The sequence below is a fragment of the Lynx canadensis genome, chromosome A2 (assembly GCF_007474595.2).
Source record: "Lynx canadensis isolate LIC74 chromosome A2, mLynCan4.pri.v2, whole genome shotgun sequence".
Classification (NCBI taxonomy): domain Eukaryota; kingdom Metazoa; phylum Chordata; class Mammalia; order Carnivora; family Felidae; genus Lynx; species Lynx canadensis.
In genome coordinates this window covers 9271291-9297783 of record NC_044304.2, presented here as the reverse complement: position 1 = coordinate 9297783, position 26493 = coordinate 9271291, and the positions used below count along the sequence as shown (strand labels likewise).

Here is a 26493-nt window from a genome sequence, read left to right as displayed (position 1 = left end):
AGTGTAAAGAATGCGTGTAGGGAAAATCTGAAAATAAGCAGCAAATTGCTAGTGGTGGGCTATCTGTGGCCAGTGGGCTTAGGTACGGGCTCTTCACTTTTTAAATGACACGATATAAATTGTAAAATGGAAAAAAAAAAAACCCATAAGCACGTATTCCTTTTATAACTGAACCCATTTGTTATTTAAAAAGAAAGATCTTGGAGGCTGTCTGGGTGGGGTTTCTGTTCATAGTTCATGGCTCAGAGGAGAGAATGAGCGCGTAAACACATTACCGCGGAACCTCGGAGAATCTAGGAGCAAGAAAAGGAGCGAACCGGCAAGACTTTTTTTTTTTTTGTTTTTTCTTGTTTTTTTATTTTATTTTATTTTTTTTTTACAAATGGAAGAAATTGTTGAGAAATTCTATCATGTAATTAAACATTTTAAAGTGAATAGTTCAGTGGCATTTAGTATATTCTCATTGTTCCGAATCACCACCCTGAAAAGGAAATCCTGTTCCCATCAGGCAGTTGCTTCCCTCACCTCCCGGCAAACGTGAATCTGCATTTTGTCTCTATTAAGTTACTTATTTTGGGTAGCCAAGAGACTGGAACAGCCATCGGTGGGTGAATGGATAAAGGAATTGCACTGCGCATCCTTACAAAGGAATACTACTCAGCTGTAAAAAGGAACAAAGTGCTGGGACGCACAGAAACATGACGCTGAATGAAGGACACCAGACACACACACAAAGTCACATTGTATAATCCCATGATGAGAGTAGGTGTTGATGGCCTCCAGTGAAGGGAAGAGACCGAGACTTACATCGGTAAAAAGGACCAGGAAAGGCTTATAATACTCGTCGCTGCAATTGTAGTAAAAACAATACTTTAAAAAAAATTTTTTTAATGTTTATTTATTTTTGAGAGAGACGGAGACAGAAGGTGAGTGGGCTAGGGGCAGGGAGAGAGGGTGACACAGAATCGGAAGCAGGCTCCAGGCTCCGAGCTGTCCGCACAGAGCCCGACGCGGGGCTCGAACTCATGAGCCGTGAGATCATGACCCGAGCCAAAGTCGGACGCTTAACCGACTGAGCCACCCAGGTGCCCCTACGGTAAAAATAATAATTTAAGCATCGATTGCATGATCACAATGAGATGCACCCCATCTTCTGCTTTTGCAACATGTTTTCTTAATATTAAATTCCATTGCAGGAACCAGAGTAAATGTAACTAACACTCAACATTTATTGAGCACGTACTGCAATGCCAGGTCCTGTTCTAAGTGTATTGTCCGTGTCCACTCATTCTGTTCTCACACAGCCCTATGAGGTAGGCACTACATTTTGTATTTTATGGATGAGGAAACTGAGGCTCAGAGAAGGAAGATAAATCTCCAAACCACGTCTGACTCCCAAACCCTTTTAATCACTCTGCTCTACGATTTCTCGTGCATGTATTTCCAGTTTTCTGAGCAGAAGCATGATCCAGCTGCCCTGGGTAGACTCTCGTTTTGGAACCAACGTGTTGAGATCCTTAGATAATATTTAGAAAAACAAGGGCACCTGGGTGGCTCATTCAGTTAAGTGTCCGTCTCTTGATTTCTCAGGTCATGATACTGTCATGACGGTTGTGAGTTCAATCCCCATGTTGGGCTGTGTGCTGGCAGTGCAGAGCCTGCTTGGGGATTCTCTCTCTCTCTCTCTCTCTCTGTCTCTCTCTGTGCCCCTCCTCCCCTCCTTCTCTCAAAATAAATAAACTTAAAAAAATGACACATCACACCTATTTGGTGTTGGGTTTTTAATTTTCTCTTCATCTGATTTTCCTGGTGACATAATGAATCTTTTTTTTTTTTTTTTTCTGTCTCTACCCCAGATGTGAAATGTAGATCTTTACAAATGTCGCAGAGAGTGTTAATACTTGACGCTGGGTTTCCTTGCTCTGCCCCAGGCTTGTACTGTCTGGGGTGGATGTGAAATTAAACTTCACCGCTTGTCGCTGGCCGCGGTGCTGAAAACATCCCGGGCAGTACCCAGAGTTGCCCTTCTTAATGCGTCCTCACCACTAGAGTCTCGAGCTGATCAGCTGGTGTAACGCCCTTTCCTAGGCTTAATTTTTGGTTGGTACTGTGCGTTGGAGACTTTGAACCCCGTGTCTGAGAACTGCAGGCTCTTTGGGTATTGGAGGTTAAATTTTCATTAATCTAACCCACTTGGGATGGGTTTCTGAGGGCATGGATTAGCATGCAATAGTTGATCGTTACTACGTTAAATGGTGGCAGTTGGGACGCAGGTGAGGTCTAATCCATTGGTCTCATCCAATATGGTTAAGGCCCCAGGTGTTCCCCAAGTCCAGTTTTCAAGTGAAGACAAAACTATCCCCCTTCTAATGAGGGTAAGCAGCTGAGCGGTCTTTGGGGACCACCAGCTTACAAGCATGCATCTTGGGGTGAGCCCTTAGCTCTTCCGGTATAGCCTGTGTGATCTTGAGCAATTTATTTAACCTCCCTGAGCCTTGATCTCCCTATCTGGAAAATGGGGCTTGCAACAGAACTCACCTTGTAGAATTGTTGCAAGGAATTAACTGAAACGAGTGTAAAATGCTTAGCACGATGTCTGCCCAGTGAAGCGCTCGATAAACAGCAGCTGTAATTATGGTTGTTGTGCCTGTTAATGGCCCCATAATAGTTTATCATATTGCTGAGTTAAATGGTGGCATTTGTTTAGCGAAGCAAGGAATATGTCCTAAACCATACATCGAGCACCCTGGTACCCCCCGCTCTTTTCCTGGTAATTGTGATGAGCACGGAACGAACACGAAAATAAGGTCCCTTTGGCTTCTCCACACAAGTTCAACTGCTTGGTTGACTCACTGAAATATCCGTTTCCTCAGAACATCAGGCAGACCCCGTCATAGAGAAAAGGTCTTGGCGAGTTAACAAACCCGATTTGATTTTCACAACCACCACAGGAGGCCGGGAGTGAGATAGGGATGGGGCTTCACAAAGAGAAGAGTGAACGACTTAGACATTCTGCAAGGTCTTGCTAAGGGGCTGGAACCCTCAGCCAGGCCTACACTTTGCAGATTGATTTTCCTTGATGTTCTGGAGCTCCTGTTAGCAGACGCAGCCCTTCTTCCCTGGGAAGAATCACTTGGTCATTTTCAGTGTCACACGCAGCCCCTTGCTGGGGCCTCTAGGTCCTGATCAAATTGTGGGCGGAGCTTTGTGTATCTGCCCTTGCCTGCAGGGCTGTTTGCTGTCCTGACTTTCCACAAGCATTTCAGGAGCCAGCTTTTCCTCCCATCAGGGATGCTTCTCTCCTTTCATCTCCTCTCCCCACATTCTCCCCCCCCCCCCACCAGCCACCCGCCCCGCCCGCCTTGGCCTCTTCGGCTGGCTGGCTGATTATTCTGGATCCCCGATGACACAGGTGCTTTCTCCCCGAACCAATCGGGGAAGCAGGAAGGCTCAGCGCAGCGAGCAGAGGCTTGCTCACCGCAGCTGTGAGTTAGAAACCAGGCTTTCTAAATTGGGAGGATCGGGCACGACTTGGGGTTGGGCCTGAGAAAACCTCACCTCCCCCTGCCTGGACTACTTGACTTCTGCCTGGGGCAAGGCATCTGCTCCCGTGCCGAGAGCCCAGAACCCATCTTTGTGTCTGCATGCCAGCCACATCAGTGCTATTTCAAGAAGCTGATCGTGTGCTACTTGCCCATCGAGACTTGGCATGCAATGAAGTGGGGGGAGAGATGCAAAGACCAGGGACCTACCCACCTTTCCTTCCTCATACAGGTGTTTATTGAGCACCTACTATAAAAACAGATGCTCTCTTAGGTGCTGAGAACCAAGCCGTGAGCAAAGTAGACAAAAATCTCTGCTGCCATCGAGGTCTAGTAAGGCAGACAAACGGTGACAAGATAAAGAAGGCAAACGGAGCAGATGTTTTGGGGACCGGGGCCAAGGTGGGGGGGGGGAAGCAGGGCAAGGGGGTTAAGTCCTCAGTGGGATGCAGCCTTTGAGGAAAGACCTGAAAGAAGTGAGGGAGGGAACCATTTGGGTCTGTGGGAAAGCCTATTCCAGGAGAGAGGACAGCAGGTACAAAGGTCCTGCGGTGGAACGTGGCTGGTGTTTGGGGAACACGGAGGAGGGCCACTGTGGCTGCAGCTGGCGGAACAAGGGGAGATGGAAGGAGATGAGAGCGGGGAGGTGATGCGGGCAGGTCATGCGGGGTCTGCTCTTCTTCTGAGTGAGATGGGGGCCGTGGGAACGCTGTGAGTCCTTCCATGTCAGTTAAGCTGGAGTTTTCTTTGTTGCATGCTTGTCCCATTTCAGTGCTGCTGTTCTGTCTTCAAGATCTTGGGTTTCTTACCGGCCCCCCTAGCCTGGGTGAGAGCGGAAGGCTGGTCCAGGACTCCTGAACTCTCCTCCTGGGGTCAGGAAGTGGAGGAGAAAGAGGAGCCCCCACCTCTTTGGGATGACTCAGAACCACAGTTACCTTCCCCTCCCACCTCTGAAATAGATCTAGGGCAGCACACAGACCCCCCCCCCCCCCCCCGCCGCCGAAGGTCTTGCTAAAATGCAGCTTCTGACTCAGCAGGTCAGCGAGGGGCCCGAGACTTTGCGTTCCTGAAGGAGGCAGCCGGTTGAGGGTATAAGGTCAGCGTCGCGGGGGTCCCTTCTGGGGCAGGTCTGTGGACGTTGGCGGGGCCTGTGTGTGCGTGGAGGGGGAAGGAGGTAACACCTGATACCCAGTACTGCCACGTTGGACGAGAAATAAGAAACAGAAGTAAGGTAGGAGCGGGCAGCCTCCTCCTCTTCTCCCCCATGCTGACTAAGGCTTCATCACCATACCCAGAGGGCCCCGGGTCTGAAATCCAGGCGACACTGGGCAATTGAAACCCTGAGAACGCAGCCCAGAAAGATGCTGCTTGCTGCCAGTCTTCTGGGACTCTTCCTGGAACCTCAGCTCAAGTCTGATGGAAAGGAAGTCACATCCCAGCTGTTAAGGGGGCAGGAGGCCACGTACCCCCTCCCCCCCTCCCCGCCAGGAGGGTAGCCGGCAGCTCCGTGCCGAAGCGGGCAAGGAGCTAGTTGGCGGGGAAGGGAAGGGAAATCATCAGATTCAAATCAGGGCTTCAGAAGCCTCAGCGAGGGGAGGCCAGGGAAGGGCTTGGGTTGCTTCTCTGTATACAAATATTGTCCTCTTATTTCTGGGCTGCAGGGTGAGGCAGAATGGAGTATTTGTGCAACACAGCCCAGCTTTGTTCTCTGTGCTCCTAATGACTGTCAGCTCGGAGGCAGGAAGCCAATCAGAGGCGCTCGTCTGGCAGGGCCGGCTTTGTTGGCTCCCCAAATTGCCCTGAGTGTCAGATTTGCTTTTCAGAGTGTGCCGGAGCGCAGCTCAGCCGCTGTGAGCTGGAGGCAAAGGCCGAGGCTGGTGACAAGAAGGCCTGGTTTTCCTGGTTTACTTAGACTCTGCTCTCGGGTTGTCTGTTTCAGACTTTCTTCTCCCCACCTGGAAAGTGAGTCCAGCCTATAAGATCCCTTGGTTTGATGGAGCTCCCCAAATGCCAGACCTAACTTCAGGGCCCAAAGAGGGAACGAGGCAAGTTAAGCTTCCAACATAGAAAACTGGAGGAGCCCAGCGTTTCAGTGACCAACCTCACCAACACCTGCTCTTGATCCTTCTGCAGAACAGTGGGTTTCCGTGTTCCTGGGGGACACTTGGCACTATCTGGAGATCATTTTTGGTTGTCATAGCTGGGAGAGGGGGGGATGCTCTTGGCATCCGGTGGGTGGAGGCCGGGGCTCTACTCATCGCCCTGCAGTGAACCGCAGGTAGGGGAGCTCTGCTCCAGAGTAACCGACGACACCCTATGGCTTTCCCCACGATGTCCGTTTCCTTACACGTGACCCGCTTGTAACCCCCTTCTCAGAGATTGGTCAGGGGTGCCTCTGTGGGTCTGGCATGAGGCGGGGAGGGAGACGAGACATCCCGGCTCACCCCCTGATCAGCAGATCAGGCCTTAATGTGAACAGAGCAGGACAGACCCTCCCCAAGTACAGACGCTCCAGCGGGACTCTGGCGGCCTCGTCAACCCAGAGGAGCGTCCCCGCGATGCAGGAAGGAGTTTGGGCCTGGACAGTTTGTACCTCTGGAAATAGCCGCGTGGACTACCCCTTCCCTCTGTCAGATCTTGAAAGGTCGGCTTCTCAGAGGCCTGCCCTGACCACCACATTGGTTTTGTTTTTTCTTTTTGTATCGAGGTGAAATTCACATGACCGTATTAACCATTTTTAAGTGACGAATTCAGTGGCATTTAGTACGTTCGTAGTGTTTCTTGGACACGATCTGTCTAGTTCCAAACTAGCTTTTGGCAACCACCGGTTCTACTTCCTGACTCCATCGATTTGCCCGTTCTGGACGTTTTCCTTGCGCAAAATCATACCCCGCGCGGTCTCTTGCGTCTGGCTTCTTTCACACCGCATTTGCGTTTTTGAGGTCCGTCCACACTGTGGCGTGTATTACCACTTCATTTTTCTGGCGGAGTAATATTCCGCTGCGGGGACAGAGCACGCTGTGTTCGCCCGCTCCTCCACCGAGGGACGTGGGGGGTTGTTGCCACCTCTTGGCCCTTGAAAGTATTGCTGCCGTGAGTGTGCCTTTCGGTGCCCTGTTTGCCATCCCCCGGGGTGTGTCCCCAGGATATATATCGCTGGATCGTACGGTAATTCTGTATATATTTTTTGAGGAACCACCAAACGGTTGTCTCTAAAAAGCCTGCACCACTCTACGTTCCCAACAGCAATGCACAGAAGTTCCAGTTTCGCACATCCTTGCCAACACTTACTGATTTCTGTTCTGTTTTGTTTTGTTTTGTTTTGTTTTTTTCCTCTGGTGGCTATGGAGCAGTATTTCATTGCGTTTAGATTGGCAGTTCCCTAACAGCTGAGGATATTGAGTATCTTTTTGTGTGCTGATTGGCTATTTAAATATCTTCTTTGGAGAAATATCTATTCAGGCCGCTTGCCCATTATTTAATGGGACTGTTTGTCTTTTTGTTGTTGAGTTGTGATTGTTCTTTATATATTCTGGATACCAGACCCTTATCACAGATATGATTTGCAAGTATTTTCTCTCATTCTGTGCATCGCCTTTTCACTTTCTTGATAATGCCCTTTGATGCACAAAAGTTTTTAATTGTGATGAAGTCTGGTTTATCTGTATTTTCTTTTGTTAACTCACGCTTTCGGTGTCAGACCTGACTACTGTAATTTTTTGGGGGGGTGTATTTATTTATTTTGAGAGAGAGAGAGACAATGCAAGCAGGGGAGGTGGCAGAGAGGGAGGGAGAGAGAAAACCCCAAGCAGGCTCCATGCTGTCAGCACAGAGCCCGACACAGGGCTCGATCCCATGAACCGTGAGATCATGACCTGAGCCGAGATCAAGAATCCGATGCTTAACTGACTGAGCCACTCAGGTGCCCCAAGGGCAGAGATTTTTGTCTGTTTGGCTATAAGGTGTGTCCCCACTGCCCAGAACAGGGCTTGGCACCCAGTGGGTGCTGAATTAATATTTTTTCGTTGGATGTTGGAGGTGCGGTAGAGGAATCACGTCTGCGTTTTTCTCACAAACTTACCTGCTGGGTTTTTAGAGCAGTGAAACTACTCCGTAGGACATCTCACGGTGGATACGTCTCACTGTATACTTGTCCAGACCTCCTGAATGCTGGGCGCCGAGCGTGAACCGTGACGTCAGCTCTGGACTTGGGGTGATAGTGATGCCTCACTGTGAGTGTATTGAGTGTAACAAATGCTCTGTGCTGGTGTGTGTGTGTGGGGGGGGGGGGGGTGTTGAGAATGGGGGAGGGGGCAGGGGGTGTATGGGGACCCCCCCCCCCGACCCTCTGCCGAGTTTTGCTGTGCACCTCAACAAGTTGGAAGGATTTTCCTTAATTCCTCCGTACTCCCTTTGAATATATGATTTTAGCCACCATCATAGCAAACTGCATTGTCCTTGCCCTGGAGCAGCACCTGCCTGACGATGACAAGACCCCCATGTCTGAACGACTGGTGAGTGATGTCTCCCTGTCTTGAGGGGGTCTCTCTTTCGCTTGAGAGGCAAGTTGCTGTGGCCGTGGGAGCAGAGGGCAGAGCGGGCTCTCGGACTTGGAGTCAGGAGCTGGACCGTGAGCCTCCCACCTGGGACCCCTAAATTCGTGAACACCGACAATCTGGGGAGCGAGATGCCTTCACTCCTCACCCCCCAGACCTGAAAAAAACCTGTGTGCCAGCCAGGAGGGCAGCGGGTGACGGATGTCCACGCTGGCCACAGGAACGTCGTATGAGAGACAAAATTCTTGTGACAAAGATCGACCGTATGTGGAAATGGAGGGAACGGTACAATGAACCCCTCCATGAAGCCATCACCCAGATCCACAGTTGTCAAGATTTTGCCTTATTCGTGTCCTCTGTCCCCTTTTATTTCATCGGTTTTGTCTTTTCTGGCCTATATATATATATATATATATATATATATATATATAGACACACGCACACGTACGTATATATATGCACGTGCGTGTGTGCATATATGTATATATACATATATATATATATTTTATTTTTTTAACGTTTATTTATCTTTGAGAGACAGAGAGAGACAGAGCACAAGTGGGGGAGGGGCAGAGAGAGGGAGACCCAGAATCCGAAGCAGGCTCCAGGCTCCGAGCCGTCAGCACAGAGCCTCCTGTGGGGCTCAAACTCAAAAACCATGAGATCATGACCTGAGCTGAAGTTGCACGCTTAATCGACTGAGCCACCCAGGCACCTCTCCTGGCCAAAATATTTTAAGGCAAATCCCAGACAACTTGTCAATTCATTGAAGTCTTGCATTGCTAAAAATATGGGCATTTTCTTACATTACCACAGTGACATTTTTACACCCAACGTGATTTACAGTGGTTCCTTGGAATCATCTAAGACCAGTCAGGAATCGAATTTTCGCGATCGTCTCAGAAATAGCATTTTGCAGTTGGTTTGTTCAAACCAGGATCCAAGCGGGGACTCGATTTTGTAAGATCGCTTAAGCCTTTTAGTCTAAAGCCATTATTTTTTTCCCTCCTACCCTTGACTTATTGCAGAAACTAGTCTGGTTGCCCTAAGGAACGTCCCACATTCTGACGTTAGCCTGGTTGTTTGTGTATGATGTCATTTGGCTTTGTTCTTCTGTCCTCTGTGTTTCCTATCATGGATGCCAGCTCTGGGGGTTAAAAAAAAAAAAAAAAAAGTTACTCATTTGGTAACTCTGCGGAGCTGTAAACTAGCACCAAGATCCTTCTCGATCCCCTTACCCATCCCCAAGCCCGCTGGTTCCTCTCCTGGCATTCCCACAGTGCAGTGAAAGAGACTTCTTTCCTTTCTGTCACCTTTTCAGAACCACCGTAATGACTCAAGGGTAGGTAGGGGGATGTAAGAATCCACTCATTCCTAATCCACAAAGTATGGATGGGTCTCAAGACATCTAAATTTTAATAGTTATGAATTATCATGTGTATTCTAAAAAATATCACTAACCCGGCAAACCTATGATTTCAGGACTTTTTTTTTTTTTTTTTTTTTTTTTTTTTTTGGTTTTGCTTAAGATGAAGCTAAGCAAAAAGAGTCAATTGGAAAAATAGGAAGCAAATGGTAGCCTGGCAAGGAGATATGGAAAGAATCGTGAAGGCAAAATGCAAGTGATTGAAGCTTGAGAAACTTCGTAACAAATTGGAAAACATCCGTGTAGGGGCTCTGATGGAGCCGAGATTATAGCTTAATTTCAAGGGGCGCCTGGGTGGCGCAGTCGGTTAAGCGTCCGACTTCAGCCAGGTCACGATCTCGCGGTCCGTGAGTTCGAGCCCCGCGTCGGGCTCTGGGCTGATGGCTCAGAGCCTGGAGCCTGTTTCCGATTCTGTATCTCCCTCTCTCTCTGCCCCTCCCCCGTTCATGCTCTGTCTCTCTCTGTCCCAAAAATAAATAAACGTTGAAAAAAAAAATTAAAAAAAAAATATAGCTTAATTTCAAAGGTTATAGACTATCAGCTGGAAGCCAGAACGGGGGCTGGTGGCCAGGGCACTGGCCATTTGCCAGCAAATGCAGAAGTATTATTCCAATATTTTCACAACCTGAACAGCTGTGCTGGTGCATGCCAGCTGAGAACCATCACGAATGTCAGATTTGGGGGTGAGGTTGGTGTACAGGGTCCAGCCTTAAAGGTGTTGAGTGATGCGTGTGACAAACATTCCAAACCAGTCCTTTCCTGTAGAATTTTCTGCACTGATGGGCATGTTCTGGGTCTGCACTGTCCAATATAGCAGTCACCGGAACGTGGCTAGTGTGGCTGAGACGCTGACTGTCTTGTGATTTCATTTAAATTAATTAAAAGTTAGGGAGCCCTGGGCGGTTGAGTCGGTTAAGCGTCCGACTTCGGCTCAGGCCGTGATCTCGCGGTCCGTGAGTTCGAGCCCCGCGTCGGGCTCTGTGCTGACGGCTCAGAGCCTGGAGCCTGTTTCAGATTCTGTGTCTCCCTCTCTCTCTGTTCCTCCTCCCCACCCCCGCCCCCCCCAACCTCGCGCTCTGTCCCTGACTTTCTCTCTCAAAAATAAATAAACATTAAAAAAAATAATACAAAAAAAATAAACTCCTGTGACCAGTGGCTGTCAACACAGGTCCGAGCAAGCAATTCTGTTTGGCCAAGTGATAGGTGAGGCTGGCCGAAGGGAAAGAAGGAGGGCGCCTTCTCCATGCTTCGGCTTCCCTTGCAAGAGCCTTCAGGCAAGACAACTCCAAGCAGGTTGCATTGGGGGACAGTGAGTGCAGGGGTGGGGTAGGAGAGGTGAGGGAAAACGGGTAGAGGTCTCCGGGTGGGCGGGGTCCCTGATCAGCCCACCCTCTGCCCAGCCAAAGACCTTGACCTTGACCTTCTCTCCCTTCCAGGATGACACAGAACCATACTTCATTGGAATTTTTTGTTTCGAGGCCGGCATTAAAATCATCGCCCTCGGGTTTGCCTTCCATAAAGGCTCTTACTTAAGGAATGGTTGGAATGTCATGGACTTCGTGGTGGTGCTAACAGGGTAAGTGTCGGATGCTGTGCCTCTTAGAATTATCTCGAACTAAGAAGACTTGGGACCCATAACGGTTGGCGTGTCAGGCTGGGCTCAGGAAGGGCTGAGTCCCCGTGTTCTTCTTCGATATGCGTCTAGAGCCTTCTCGCACCCACCTCTGGAGCCTGGCTGCCTGCGACAGCAGATGCTTTTGGCTACAGTTAGAATTAGGGCTTAGGGGGAGCTGACAGCTTCCAAAGAGCTTTACGTGCGTTCTCATTCAATCTTCTCGACGACCCAACGAATCAGGAAATCTTAATACTCCCCTGTGACCACAGGGAGAGCCGAAGCGCAGATATGAACTGTCCTAAGACCACCTAGCTAGCGGAACTGGAATTTGAACCAGAACTCGAGTTTTTAACAGTTGCGCGCACGTGGTCCTTCTGCCTCACTTAGCGACGCCTTTCTTCCGAGGCGGTCTTTATTTCCAGCCGGTAAATGTCTGTGGAGGACTTCTGGGGGCAACGGTTTGTGGTAGAACTGTGGAGAAAACCAGTCTAGGTAAGGTACAGTGACTGCCTCCGAAGGGTTTTCAGACCTGCGTATAGCGCACCGTGGTTGAAAGGTGACTGTGTATACGCTTTCCTCCAGGGACCGTCTGTGAGGCGACACGACCTGTTACGACAGCAACAGAAAAAAACAAAACAAAACTGGGTAATGTCTTACACACGGCGGACGTTTATTTCTCACTGAAGGTCCCAAGTGGTTGGTCCCTGTCGGCAGGGCTCTGTCCTCCAAGCAGGGATTGAGGGAACCCAGGCCCTGGCCACGCTGAGGCTCCTCATTGTTGGCCCACATCTTCCAAGGGCTCTGTGCTTCTCTGCGTCACAGCACAGATGAGAAACAAGCAGGGACAGGGGCACTCGGGAGGTTTTATGGGCCCGGCACCTGCCTCTTCCTTTCGTATTCTTTCGGCTAGAATTTATTCGCGGGACACACATGACTGCAGGGGAAGCCGGGAAACATCAGACTGCGCTTAGGAGGAAAGGGAGACTGATTTGGTGGGGAGCCAGTCAGTCTCTGTCGTGGACCCGAAAGTCCTGTATTAGGTGCCGACGTAGGCAATGCTGTTTCATGAGAATTTCTGGCCCGTCGGCCCACCCAGTCCTCTCCTCCAAGCTGAGACTGGCTCTTGTCCTCCAAGACCCCTATTCACCGCTGTCCTCTGTGGGGTCACCCGTCTTCTCTGTGGGGTCACCGCTGTCCTCTGTGGGATCACTGCTGTCCTCTGTGGGGTCACCGCTGTCCTCTGTGGGGTCACCGCTGTCCTCTGTGGGGTCACCCCTCTTCTCTGTGGGGTCACCCTTCTCCTCTGTGGGGTCATCATTCTCCTCTGTGGGGCCACCCCCCTTCTCTGTGGGGTCACCCCTCTCCTCTGTGGGGTCACCCCCATTCTCTGTGGGGTCACCCCTCTCCTCTATGGAGTCACCCCTCTCCTCTGTGGGGTCACCCCTCTTCTCTGTGGGGTCACCGCTATCCTCTGTGGGGTCACTGCTGTCCTCTGTGGGGTCACCGCTGTCCTCTGTGGGGTCACCGCTCCCCTCTGTAGGGTCACGCCTCTTCTCTGTGGGGTCACCCCTCTCCTCTGTGGGGTCACCCTTCTCCTCTGTGGGGTCATCATTCTCCTCTGTGGGGTCACCCCTCTCCTCTGTGGGGTCACCCCTCTCCTCTGTGGGGTCACCCTTCTCCTCTGTGGGGTCATCATTCTCCTCTGTGGGGTCACCCCTCTTCTCTGTGGGGTCATCACTCTTCTCTGTGGGGTCACCCCTCTCCTCTGTGGGGTCACCCCTCTCCTCTATGGGGTCACCCTTCTTCTCTGTGGGGTCACCCCTCTTCCCTGTGGGGTCACCCCTCTCCTCTGTGGGGTCACCCCTCTCCTCTGTGGGGTCACCCCTCTCCTCTGTGGGGTCACCCTTCTTCTCTGTGGGGTCACCCCTCTTCTCTGTGGGGCCACCCCTCTCCTCTGTGGGGTCACCCCTCTCCTCTGTGGGGTCACCCCTCTCCTCTGTGGGGTCACCCCTCTCCTCTGTGGGGTCACCCTTCTCCTCTGTGGGGTCATCATTCTCCTCTGTGGGGTCACCCCTCTCCTCTGTGGGGTCATCACTCTTCTCGGTGGGGTCACCCCTCTCCTCTGTGGGGTCACCCCTCTCCTCGGTGGGGCCATCCCTCTCCTCTGTGGGGTCATCATTCTCCTCTGTGGGGTCACCCCTCTCCTCTGTGGGGTCACCCCTCTCCTCTGTGGGGTCACCCTTCTCCTCTGTGGGGTCATCACTCTTCTCTGTGGGGTCACCCCTCTCCTCTGTGGGGTCACCCCTCTTCTCTGTGGGGTCATCACTCTTCTCGGTGGGGTCACCCCTCTCCTCTGTGGGGTCACCCCTCTCCTCGGTGGGGCCACCCCTCTCCTCTGTGGGGTCATCATTCTCCTCTGTGGGGTCACCCCTCTCCTCTGTGGGGTCACCCCTCTCCTCTGTGGGGTCACCCTTCTCCTCTGTGGGGTCATCACTCTTCTCTGTGGGGTCACCCCTCTCCTCTGTGGGGTCACCCCTCTTCTCTGTGGGGTCATCACTCTTCTCGGTGGGGTCACCCCTCTCCTCTGTGGGGTCACCCCTCTCCTCGGTGGGGCCACCCCTCTCCTCTGTGGGGTCATCATTCTCCTCTGTGGGGTCACCCCTCTCCTCTGTGGGGCCACCCCTCTCCTCGGTGGGGCCACCCCTCTCCTCGGTGGGGTCATCATTCTCCTCTGTGGGGCCACCCCTCTCCTCGGTGGGGTCACCCCTCTCCTCTGTGGGGTCATGGGCTCTGCTGCTGTTCCAGATCCCGTCTTTCCTGGCAGATGTCACGGCTCTCAGCACCCGTGCTGCGATGGCTGGGCTCCTGCAATTCAGGTTTTGAGCACGTTTGTTGTTACCGAGCAATGTTGCTTTTCCCAAAAGGAGCCTTGTGATATTGGGCTGTTTCAGTAGAGGCGTTCGGATGTGAGTGGTCTGTTAGGAGGACCTGGGCTAGCCCTGGTGGGCCTGAGTGCTCACTGAGGGACCTCTGTTGGCCGTGCCCACGGTCCCGTGGCTTGGGACTTTGACAGGGTCCAGGGAGATGTTACGGCGTGGGGCACCTTTTTCATAGCTTACTAGGAAATCCATCTGTGCATCCTAATAGCTGACTTTGTTGTTGTTGTTGTTGAATATTCAGATATTCAAAAGGTAGAGAATAACACCACAGATACTCACGTACGCAAATAATCATTCGATGAGTATGTTTTGTGCACCTGTTACGCACCAGGCTCTGGGACACAGCAGTGAACAAACAGATAAAAGTCCCTCCTTGTGTGCAACAGATGGCCAATGGTGAAGGAAGACTAAGTGAATGAACGAGTGAATGAATGAAATATCTAGCGTGTTAGATGGCAGGGAGGGCTACAGAGAAAAATTAAATCAGAGAAAGGATAGGATGTGTTATGGGCAGGAGGGGGCCGGAAACCGGGGAAGGCTTCACGGGGAGGGCAGTATTTGAATGAACAGCTGAAGCTGGTGAGTGAATGAGCCTTGAGGATGGCTGAAGGAGGAAAGTGCCGGGCAGAGGGAATAGCACATGCAAAGGCCCTGGGGCTGGGCTGGGTAAGTCCCCTGCATTCTCTTCCCTGGCCTCGTGACTTTATCTTCCCCATCCAGAAGCACTTTCTGAGTTTTGTGTCTATATGTATTTGCCCTTTTGTACACGTATAAGAACATAAAAAATAGGGGCGCCTGGGTGGCTCAGTTGGTTGTGTCCAACTCTCGATCTCAGCTCAGGTCTTGATCTCAGGGTTGTGAGTCCGAGCTCCACGTTGGGTTCTGTGCTGGGCATAAAGCCTGCTTTAAAAAAAAAAAAAAAGAATATGAGACGTAGGTAGCACCTGTTCTACGTTGTGACCACATAAGAAAATATATATAGTGCTGTTTTTGTGCTGTTTTAACAAATTTCTCCGTAAACGTGTCCTTCTCCAGCCTTCCCTCTGCACTCCACACGAGATTAATCTGATTGACAAGGCTAGGTCTCATTCGTCTGTTTTCACTGCTGCACAGTATTCTCCAGTATGAATATCCTACCATGTATTTATCTATTTGGGTTGTTTCCAGCTTTGGGCTATTTTGAACCAAGCTGTCCCTTCATTCTCGCCAGTGGATTTCTCTAGGGCGTATACCTGGGAGTGGAATTGCTGAGTCGTGGACTCTGTGTATCCTCAGCTTCACGAGGCATTGGCAAATGGCTCTGCAAAGTGGTTGTGCCAATTTATGCTTCCCTGGGGGCTGACTTGGGCTGGCAGGGGCTGGCTCGACCTTGCTGGCAGGGAAAAAGCCTTAAAAATCCCTGGTGTTTCATAACATGGTTCTTGGAACATCTAAAGAAGCTCACATACCATTCAGCGCCTAGTACGTCTCAGTAAGTGGTCATTAAGTTGAGAGGTGGCTGTTTGATAAGGTAGTTAGCCACTTGGGTGTGGGTCTTTGTGACAACAAGGTGACCTTTTTCCCCCCTAGTTTTTGCCATCTGCTAAGACTCTAGAGGAGAAATTCTTCATCCGGACCATCTTCGGACGGATAGGCCCTAAGGATGCAAGTCTGTAGCTGGAACTAATGGGATCCACGAGCCCTCTGAAATTGCACGCAAAAATTATGTGTGCGTGTATAGTTTTCTGGCCTGTGGTTTTCATTAGATTCCCAGGGGGTCCTGCTCCTAACTAACACCACCAGGAGCCACTATTCTGTTCCTTTCTCACACCTTTCCTTTCCCTCTCTATTTCCCCTGCCTTCCTCTCTCTTGCTCGTCTGTTGCTTCTCCAGAAGTCAGCCATCCTTTCTTATTGTCTAGTGGTTCTGTCTCTTGCAAATCAAGCACGCAGCTCAAATTTCATTACTTCAAATTCCAAGGGGCTGTTCAGTCTCCTGTTGGGCTGTAAGCATGGAACAGAGAGCGGGGACTAAAAACCCGCAGACCCAGCTTTCTTTGCAATGCCACGCCAGGCAAATGCAGTACCCTCTTAGTTCCCCATTCCAGGGGGAGGGGACCCGAGTGCATTAATCTGACGCTGGGACAACAGTGGCTTTAATAAGCACTATCTGATTAACTCATTGTCTTCTCACATTTCTAAGTAGACTGCAGCATTAAAACACCATTCATTTTTCATGGATTAAGAAGGTTTTTGCCTTCTTCTTGTGTAGTTTGGCAGAAAATATCTTCCCCGTGGAGTTTGGTCTGTTCTGTGGAGTTCAAGGCCCCAGAGACATTCTAACTTTGTAATTTTGTCAACCCCCATTTGAAGTGTGCTTCTATTGTATTTGAAGGTCCAATCATTAAATTGAAACTGTGGAAGAGGAAAATTTCAGAAGCTTGGCTATATTTCTGAGATGACAGAGCTTTTACTGTAACGCTCAAATATATATAGACATCTAGGAGGTCAAGTAATACAAGGGTGTGTGTTAACAAAAGAGACTTACCAGGGTAGGGATGAAGACAATTGTTTTTACGTTCACAGGCTTAGCACTGTACCTGGCATAGATGTTTAGCAAAATAAATGGCTGGCAAGTGGGAACACTTCTGAGAATCAGAGGGTTCTGGGAAATGCACTAAGCTGTTTATGAAGCTGGGCACCGTGGCATTGATAGTCAAACAGTCCAGGAATCTATGACAGATACTCTGACATCAGATAAGGCATGGGACAGATGAGCTCTGGGTCCTTGCCAACCCTGACATTTTTGACTCTGTAAAGATGGGGGTTCTTTTCTGGAAGGTCCTATGAACTGCCCCAGGCTTCGGGCAGTTTCACTGGGGCTCAAAATTGAGAAAAATACCCAAGTGCTCAGGGACCATCAGGAAAGGACATTGGCTTTGGTTTCATAGCATCACTGAATTTGAGGACTCCATGAACTCTGGCGGGTCCAAACCCTTTATTTCACTCATAAGGGAGTTAAGACACCAAGAGGCTAAGTAATTTGCCCAAAGTCACACTGAGATGGTGGCAAATCAGGAAACTTCCAGAAGCAGAAGGTATGTTCAGGTCAAGGAGCCAAGAACCCCAGTTTGGGGGCAGTGGGAGTGGTGTAGATGATTAATGTCACTCCTGAGGTTCTGCCATCAGAGCTCTGCCTTTTTCCTCCTTCTGCCCCCAAGTGCCCAGCCTGTGGCCCTTTCCCAGAGAGACAGAAAGCGAGCCTCCAAAAAGTAATCCTAGCTTCTCCTTATACAGCTGAAGAAACTAGGGCCCAGAGGGGTCAAAATGACTTGACCCAGACTCACACACCGCACACTGTCTTTCCTTTTTGATTAATGTAGCAAATGCATGTTACCACTCTTTACTTTCTCCTCCTTCTCCCACCTCCTATGTTGCTGTTCTGAGTTGCCTGAAAATAAAAACAGCATTCTAAACACAACAACAGTAAGACACAATCAGCACTCCCGAGGCCAGCTAACAAACAGCTCCCATAAATACCAGCTGCGTTTTGTTTTAATGTCCCCCTGCATTAATTTCTCCCCCAGTGGGTCAGTCACCGTTGGTGTCCGAAGGAGTCCCTCCTGTGGCACAAGTGCTTTTTATCACTCGGAGTTTTAGCATTGAGAGAGCGTTGATCTTTTTTATTGTTCAAAGCATTTGGTCGTCATGGTATTTGCTGAACCAGTGTTCCACCGGGAACAGCCTCATGTCCTAGCGGTAGGAGCTAGTTTCTCCGTCTTATAATAATAGTGACAGAGATAGTAACGATGCGGGCTGCCATGATTAAGCACTTACTGTGTGCTCTCACCGTAGTAGCAATTTTATGTGCATTACCACACTTCAGTTCCACGAGCCTTTTTTAGAGATGAACCTGAGGCTCAGAGAGGGTCAGCTGCTTGCAAGGGGTCCCACAGATAGTAGAGGGTAGGTTGGATCTCAGCCACTCTACTGGGACAGTGCCCTAAGACTAGGATGACCCTCGCCCAAGTTAAGTTCAAAGAGCTATATACAGCCCAGTATCCTTATGAACATAATACCTGTTGTTAATAGCAATGGCAACATTGACAAATTAGAACTTAGAAGGCACTTACAACATGATATACTGTACTTGCATATATGCTCAGTTAATCCTTACAACCCTCTGAATGAAGTATCATTATTACCCCCAACTTTGCAGATGAAGAAACTAAGGCTCCAAGAGATTAAACACCTTGCCCAGTTCACCCACCTCGAAAGTGGTAGATCCAAGATTTGAACTCAGGTGGGTCTGGAACCAGGATCCATTTTCTCGAGTCCTACATTGTTTCTTTAAAGTCAGGTTTTCCAGGGAAGTCAGGAACACCTTTGCTTTTCTTCCCCATCTTGGACTCCACTGTAGCAAGGAAAAAAAAAATGGGCAAAAGAGGTTTCCAGAAATGGGAGAGTGGCATAGGCTAATGGTTAAGTCCTGGGCTTCAGAGTCGGAGGGATCTCTGTGATGAGATGATGAACTCGAGAATGTGCGTGGATCTCTCTAAACCTCAGTTTTCTCACCTGGAAAGAGGGGGAGTAGTGATAGGGTCTGCCTTCTTGGGCTGTGGTAGGGCTTGGAGAAGGCAACATTGTGACAGACACCGTGAACTGAGCCCCTGGACCGTTCCATGGTCTCCATAAATGGGAGTTGATTAACTGAAGGGAGAAAATTAAAACCAATTCCTCTGGAGGTGTGTGGTAAATACTGGAAACGCCCCACTCCTTATTCGTCCCACTCACCTCCAAGTGTACCCGTGGTGGTCGGGTCCTGGGCAAGCTCACTTCTTTGTACCTCCAAGGGGAAGCTCACCTCCAACACGTGTTGTACCTCCAACATGCTCATCTTTCTACGTCTCTGTTGGAGGGTCCCCTCCAGCACCACGGGAGTTTGTTGGGTCCACGTGGCAGACGTCTAACACCCCCCCAGGAGCAGACCGTAACCAGCGAGAGAGGGAGTCAGTGTATAAATATCCTGGCTTCTCCATTGCTCAGTGAGAAGACTCAGAGGTGTTCTACAACCTCTCAAACGGCCCTCCACAGGATTGAATCGTAGTGGCTCACAGTGACAGCCATTCATCAGTGCCCCCTTTGCTGACTTCTTGCTTTCTAGTTCATCCCTTGTAATTCCGTGGATCATCTGCCCAAAGTCCTTGTCTTGAAGCAGTAGTTTGAAGCCTTAGCGAGTAAGAGATTTCAGCACCCTGGACAGCGCACCGACCTGCTAAAGGAGGTAAAGTCCTCCTTTTCTCCCTCTGTCCCTGACTGGAGTGGGGAGGGACTGAGCCAGGACCAGCTGGCTAGGTGACATTGCTCCGTACTGAGCTTCTTGGCCACTTTCCCTGTGTGGCTGGAGAAGACCTGGCCGTCCATCTCCGAGCAGGTTTCGGGGCTGATCGAGGTCTTGTCTTCTTGAATTGCTATAACGAACACCAGCTTGCCTCCACAGAGGCCTCTGGCCACTGCCTCTACAGTTTGCAGGGTTAAATGACTCCTATCTTCTCACCAGGGCACGGAGGTGGCTGCCTGGAGGGCAGAGGAAATCTCGGCTGAACGGGAAGCAAGTGGGTGCCTGGGGCTCAGGCAGAGGCTGGCCAAGTGAGAGACGCTGTGTTTTGCTTTATGCAGGGAGGAGGTACAGACACTGAAGGTGCTATGTTGTGACAGAGGTTGTAGAGACTGGAAAATCTCTTTTCTCGCTGGGGAGGACCTGGGCTTGACCCAGAGATGACAGGTCCTCCCCCCTTCAGTGAGGTTGTGTAGTGGAATGGCTGAGGTGTGGGAGGACGGGGTCTAGGAAAATGAATGCCCCGTTTGTCTTGACTTCTCCGGCTATAATAAGCCCCTTGATGATGTCAGCCAGTCTCAAAGGTGTAAATACCTTCTGTACTGATGTTCCCCAGACTTCAGGCTTCTGCCCGGAGCTCTCTCGCAGTCCCCACGTGGGGAGGAGTCCACAGGCATCTCACACTCAGGATGTCCAAAACTGAATTCCTGTGCATCCTTCTCATATCTCCCTTCCTATCTTTTCATATCATTGGATGGCAGCTCCATCCTTCCAGAAGCTCTGGCTAAAACTCTTGACACCTCCTCCCTCATGGTCAATCCTGCTGCAAAATTCAGGAGGTTCTGTCTTCTTCCACCCCCGCTGCCCCCACCTGGGCTAAGCCTTCATCATCTCTCAGCAGGCTGGTGGTAGCAGCCTCCGCCCGGGTCTCTCTGCTTCTGCCCTCCTCCCCCCGCAGCCCGTCATCAACACAAGCAGCCAGAAGGATCCTTTTAACACATAACTTAGATCCAATCACTCTTCTGCTCACGTTTTTCTCTTGGTTCCTGTCTCATTCAGTGTAAAAGCCAAAGTCCTCACCACGGCCCACAAGGATCTGCGTGATCTGCCCCCATCACCTCCCACCCTCATCGGCTCCCACCCTTGCACACCTGACACCAGCTGCCCCGAGCTCCTCACTGCTCCTTGAACACTTCAGGCCAGTCTCCACCTCAGGGCCTTTGCATTTGCCGTTCTTATGCCTGGCATGGTCTTCTCAATCCATTTCCTCATCTTTAAGACTTTACACCAATATCCCCTGGCCCCTTATCTACAATTCCAACACTTCAAACACTCCCCGTCCTCTCTCTTCTCTTCAGTTGTTTTTCTATGCCCTTGTCACTTGCCGGCAAACTCGATATTCTACTTCCTTATTTTCTGCCTGTCTCCTCCACTAGGTAGGCTCCCCGAGGACAGAGATTTGGTTTCTTCTGCTCATGGTTCTCTTCCCCCGTGCCTAGCATAGTGCCCGGCACACAGTAGGCGCTCACTGTTTTTGGCAGAATGACTGAATCGGTGGTACCTGTAACCTGCCAATGTTGAGGGAACTTCCGGTAAGCTGAGGCACAGAAGCCCCTTCCCAAATGCCCTTGCATCTCGGCTGGTCTGGATCAGACGGTGCCGTTTTGGAGGGCAGTTGGAATGTCAGCGTAACTATTCTGTGTGCTGTGGCTAGAATGAGTCTGTCTACTTACTGTCTGTGGTCCTGCCCCGGGAGTTACAGTGTGTCGTATGCGTTGAGTTCTCAATGGACTCCAACTCCTTTGGAATCAGCTTTGATAGCTACTGTGCGCTGATAAAATGGCACAAGTATGAACAGGTTCGTACGGACGAGCGGGGGTCTGAGCAGGGCTGTGTTCTCAGGCCTACTGTGTATGGTTGTGCAGGTTGCACACTGAACCAGACAGCTGGAGTATATTTCCTAAGTGTGTAGCTCCTCTGTGGGCAAACTTCTTTCGGAGACATCCCAGACTAAAAAGGATCAGAGACTTCATGCCCAGGAGTCCCCTCCACCCTAAGAAGCTTTGGTTTGGGGAGTCAAGGGGGTGCTAAAGAGACATGGTCGGTGCTTACGGTCATGGGTCGTTTTGATATTGCTGTTCACAGGCGTCTTTGGAGGCCGCCCAGAGAATTTCAGGACAGAAACTCTGGCATCAGGAACAGAGGCAGGGAGGAAGCCTAAGACTCTCAAAGTCCAGCGCTGGCCGGTGCTGCTTTTCTTTGCTGCATGTTGGAATCCCAAGGATGTTAAGTAGAACCATTACAAGATTGGGTAGACGGGAGGGATCAGGGTCTTTGTCAACTGGACTGATGAGTTTTGATCCATAGGAAATAGCCCTGGGTGTTTCCAAAGCGGAAACCGCAAAGTGCGTAGCAGAAGTGCATCTTATGCGAATCTGACTTTACACAAAATCATTGTTATGTAATTGGCACACATCTAAAAAGAAACCGGGTGAATACAATAACGAAAGAGTGAGGTCATTTCTTTTTTTTTTTTTTTTTTTTTTTTTACCACTAAAATTTTTTTGTTATAAAATAAAATCAGCAAACCACCGTAACGCAAGTTAATTGTTGTAAAACACTCTTGTAACCACCGTTCACATCAAGAAATAGACCTTTGGCCACCCGGAAGTTTCCATGTGTCCCGTCCCCGTGACAGCCAATAGTGAGGTCATTTCTACCTGCTTGCGTTTAGTGAGTTTTTCCCAAGGAATCAGCATGATACGTGTTCTTCCTAGAACCCAGTATATCAGTTAGGAATGCTTTTCTCTTCAAATAACAGAAGAGACATCTAGAAGGGGGTTTAATATTAAGTAGACGTTTTTGTTACCTGACAGAAATATCCACAAACCTGTGGACCGGGATTCGTTGAGTGGCTCAGGGATGTCCTTCCACCTTCCTGGGTGAGTCGAATTTTGACCTCATGATTTCTTGCCCCAGGGTGGCAAAGTGGCTGCCACATCGCCTCCTCTCAAAGCTTCATTCAAAGGCAGGAAAGTAATGACTGGGAGAGAAAACTCTCACTGGAGGGTTCTTCTTTATCTAGGAGAGACAAGTCTTGGCCAGAAGTTCCCAGCAGACCTCCCTCTGCGTCCGATTGGCTATTCTTGGGTCGCGTGACCACTTCCGGCTTCCTGGCAGGCCAGAAACATGAGCGTCCGGCATTTTTGCCACTTTATAGGAGGCACTTTATAGTTCTGCTTGTAGGAAAGATGAGAGAGGGAAGTGGCTGTTGGGACAGTTAGCAGTATCTGTCACATGTAACATACCCTTCACATTCTTTTATGTCACATAATACTGTACACATCATAACATGCTTATTACCGTCCGGACTTAAATATACAAAACTACGTATGTTGTACTTTATGGATGATTTGAAGGTTTGTCAAGGGTATTTTTGGTATATGCAATTTTTCCTCTGTGCACTGACTTCAGAACCAGAACTTAACTCTCCCAGGTAAGATAGGACATCGCTTTGAGGATGTGGGTTCAAATCCTGGCTCTCCCTCTCAGAGAATGGGTGACTTTGGGCAAATGGTTTACTCGTCTGTTACATAAGGCTCAGATTAGGACTTCCCTCATCGGGTTGAGGTAAAGATTAGATGGATAATTCTTAGCACATAGTAGGGGCTCAATAAAATATAGTCAAGAGGAGGGAGAGGGGGAGGAGGCTTCCTGTGATGGAGTAGGTCCTACAGTGGAGATGATTCCATGTCTGGGATGATTTGGGATGTCAAGGGAAATAGGAAGGAAAGGGTGGACTTAAGGGCTCCTTCTCAGAAAAAAAGAACATTCCAGAACAAAATAACCAACTAATTATTGACGAGTATAGTGGTAGTGCCATTGCAGGGGCACAGGGCGCTTCTAGTGAGAACTTATTTCAGACATGCGGAGGTCGCTGCAAGACATCAAAGTGGAAATGTCACTTAGATAGATGTAGATATGGTTAGAGCTTGACGGGCCTGTCGGAGAAGGCTGGAAAGTGCCTGAGCTCTGTAGGTGTGGTGGTGTAACGGACAGGGACACAGGGTCAGGGAAGCACCCACACTTGGGGGCCAGAGGGAGGAAGAAGATCAGGGAAGGAAACGATGCAGTGGGCAGGTGGTTAGGAAGAGAGACGAGCCACCGTCCGCCACGTGAGTTGCAGCTCAAGAGTGGAGAACGCCTTCGGGGCTTTGTAATTCAGAGGAAAAGAGGGAATTTTTTTAAAATTATTTTTCTTAACGTTTATTTATTTTTGGGACAGAGAGAGACAGAGCATGAACGGGGGAGGGGCAGAGAGAGAGAGGGAGACACAGAATCGGAAGCAGGCTCCAGGCTCTGAGCCGTCAGCACAGAGCCCGACGCGGGGCTCGAACCCACAGACCACGAGACCGTGACCTGAGCCGAAGTCGGACGCTTCACCGACTGAGCCACCCAGGCGCCCCAAGAAGAGGGACTTTAAAAGGGTTGTCCAGGGGCGCCTGGGTGGCGCAGTCGGTTAAGCGTCCGACTTCAGCCAGGTCACGATCTCGCGGTCCGTGAGTTCGAGCCCCGCGTCAGGCTCTGGGCTGATGGCTCAGAGCCTGGAGCCTGTTTCCGATTCTGTGTCTCCCTCTCTCTCTGCCCCTCCCCCGTTCATGCTCTGTCTCTCTCTGTCCCAAAAATAAATAAACGTTGAAAAAAAAAAAAAAAAAGGGTTGTCCACAGGGGCGCCTGGGTGACTTAGTCGGTTAAGCATCCGACCCTTGATTTCAGCTCAGGTCATGATCTTGAGGTTCGTGAGTTCAAGCCCCGCATCGGGGTCCGTGCTGAGCCTGCTTGGGATTCTTTCTGTTTCCCTTTGTCTCTCCCCGTCTCTCTCTCTGCCCCTCCCCTGCTCATGCGCTGTCTCTGTCTCTCTCAAAACAAATAATAAATAAACTGAAAAAAAATTTTTTAAAGCGTTGTCCATAGAGGGGAGGCAGATGTACGAAACCTTCGTGGCCAAGTTCTAATTGAAAAGAAAAGGAAGGAGGAAAAAAACCTTGGGTAGTTCCTACCATACTGTGCCAGGGGCTGACGGGTTGGGTGATCTCATCTGGGGACGAGCTTGATTTCCTGGGTCTTTTTCCCTCCTTTACAATTTTTTTTTTTTAAATCAGAAGAGCGAAATGGTGGGGCATGTTTAGAAAGATGAAGAAAATGGGCATTACACAGTATTATGTATCTCTTCCTAAATAAAAGTCTAGTTACGTCATACCAGAACATCTGGACAGATCTTGACGAAATGTGGAGGGTACATCTGGGGTGGCTTTACTTGGTGATACGCAGGAAATTCACGCAAGAGGCTGTGTCTCGTCGCCCTAGGATGTGATCCACCCGAGCAGCAGAAATTGTGGTTCAACCCTATGTGACTTCTCGGGAGTGATACGTCTGATGTATTTTGGTTTCAGATGTCAGTCCTACGTGGAAAGATACTCGGGTAGCAGAGCCTTCGGGCTGCAACCCGGCTTTGCAGCCCAGCTCCTCCTTGTGTGGTGGTGGTTAGGACCACGGGCTTTGGAGTCCGAACAGATTCAGGACGCAGCTCCGTTTCCCAGGTGCTGTGACCTTGGGGCCGGTGACCGTGCCTCCCTGAATCTTAGCCTCCTCAGCTGGAAAGCAGCAACGCTAACACTCCCCAGCTTGCAGACTCGTTTCCGAGGTTGAATGAGCTGATGTCTGACACGTGGTGGGGTGAGTGGCTGGATGGCATTTCCCGAGGGATGGTTTGGAGGAGAGAGGTGCTTTGGCGCTTCCTGGGGCCTCCACTTCCTCATCTGTGAAATGGGGATCATAGTTGGACCTACCTCCAGAGGTCGGATGCCGTGAGATCCTGCACGTAGAGTACTCAGAACCTGGCACAGAGTAAGTGCTCAGTGCCGTTGGCTATTGTAACGCTAATAACTATAATCATAATGATGATGATAATTGTGGCTGCTTCTCCAGGCCTGGTTCCACAGACCCGTTAGTTCTGGGGAGAGCCCCCCTTTGTGCGCGGTGCTCCTGGATCACAGGACTCCGGACTCCCAAACTGAAGGTGGCAGGAAGGGGCAGTCGTCCACCCCCGACCCCTGGGTAAATCAGGGCGTGTGATTCAAACTGCACCAGCCACACGCTCCCCGACCCAGGACGTTTCAGACACGAAGGGATGGTTCCGGAGTCCTTCGTGGCAGCCTGCTGCAGGGGGGGTCGTTGGTCCGGCTGCGCTGTCCCTGCCCGCCGTCCAAGTCCCCTCCCCTGGACGCTGGCTGGTTATCTGCGCTTCCTCAGAATAATCCCTTTGACGCCTAAGACAGACGGCCGGTTTCCGGTGTTTGCAATCCAGAACTCAAAACTGACGCTGGGACCAAGATTTGAGGGCCAGGACCTTGCTTGCAGATCCCAGGAAACACAGATGGAGAGGAGAGGGGGAAGACCGCAAAGAGAAGGCAGCCAGTAAAGGTCGCGTTGGTGCACAGCTCGGTGCCGTTGGCGGCTTGCGCTTGCTTTTTCTCTCTGGGCAACTTTGGGAGGCAAGTAGCAGACGCCCCCTCGGAGTTAGCTCACCTCAGGGGCGAGGGGGCTGGGCTGGGAGATCCTTCTGGGGCACGAGCTCCCTGGCCGTCCTGGCTTGCTCTGCGCTCAGGCTGAGCACGCTTCTGCGGCCGGAACATCACCGACGTTCGTAGCGAGCAGCGTGGGACACGGCGTCTGCCTTGACGTCTGTACTTAACGTGGTTCTGCCGTGAGCTGTCGCTCAGCTCCTTAGCTTTCTTCCGAAGCATCGTGAGGGTCAGTCCCTCTCCAGACTTCAGCAAGAGGAAACCAAAGCTCGCCCCTGTCGGCCCCAAGTGGGAAGCGAGAACAGCCACTCTGTAGGGAAAGGAAAAAGGAGGGGCAGCTGAAAGCCAGATCCTCGCCCTTTGGGGGAGTTTGGGCGCCATTGGTATGCTGGAGACAAAGGATCCTCTCCTTCCTGGCCCGATGGGCACGGGACTTCCGTGCAGAGAAGAACAGGGGTCAGTCAGAGCGAAGAAAAGGCATCGGAAGTCGAAGCGGATGAGCCAAACAGGATCCA

At 50.5% G+C, this 26493-nt stretch overlaps 1 protein-coding gene across 4 annotated transcripts in view; it reads left to right on the top strand.

Annotated features, from left to right (window-relative positions):
- CACNA1A (calcium voltage-gated channel subunit alpha1 A) overlaps nt 1-26493 on the top strand; it is a 212854-nt gene that overhangs the window by 30239 nt on the left and 156122 nt on the right. For 3 of the 4 annotated variants that reach the window (XM_030301780.2, XM_030301792.2, XM_030301763.2), the window contains exons 2-3: nt 7951-8056; nt 10961-11100. In XM_030301780.2, the coding sequence (XP_030157640.1) occupies nt 7951-8056; nt 10961-11100 (246 nt within the window). Of the gene's footprint in view, nt 1-7944; nt 8057-10960; nt 11101-26493 lie in introns of those variants that run through there. The other variant, XM_032591357.1, reaches the window with a different exon arrangement.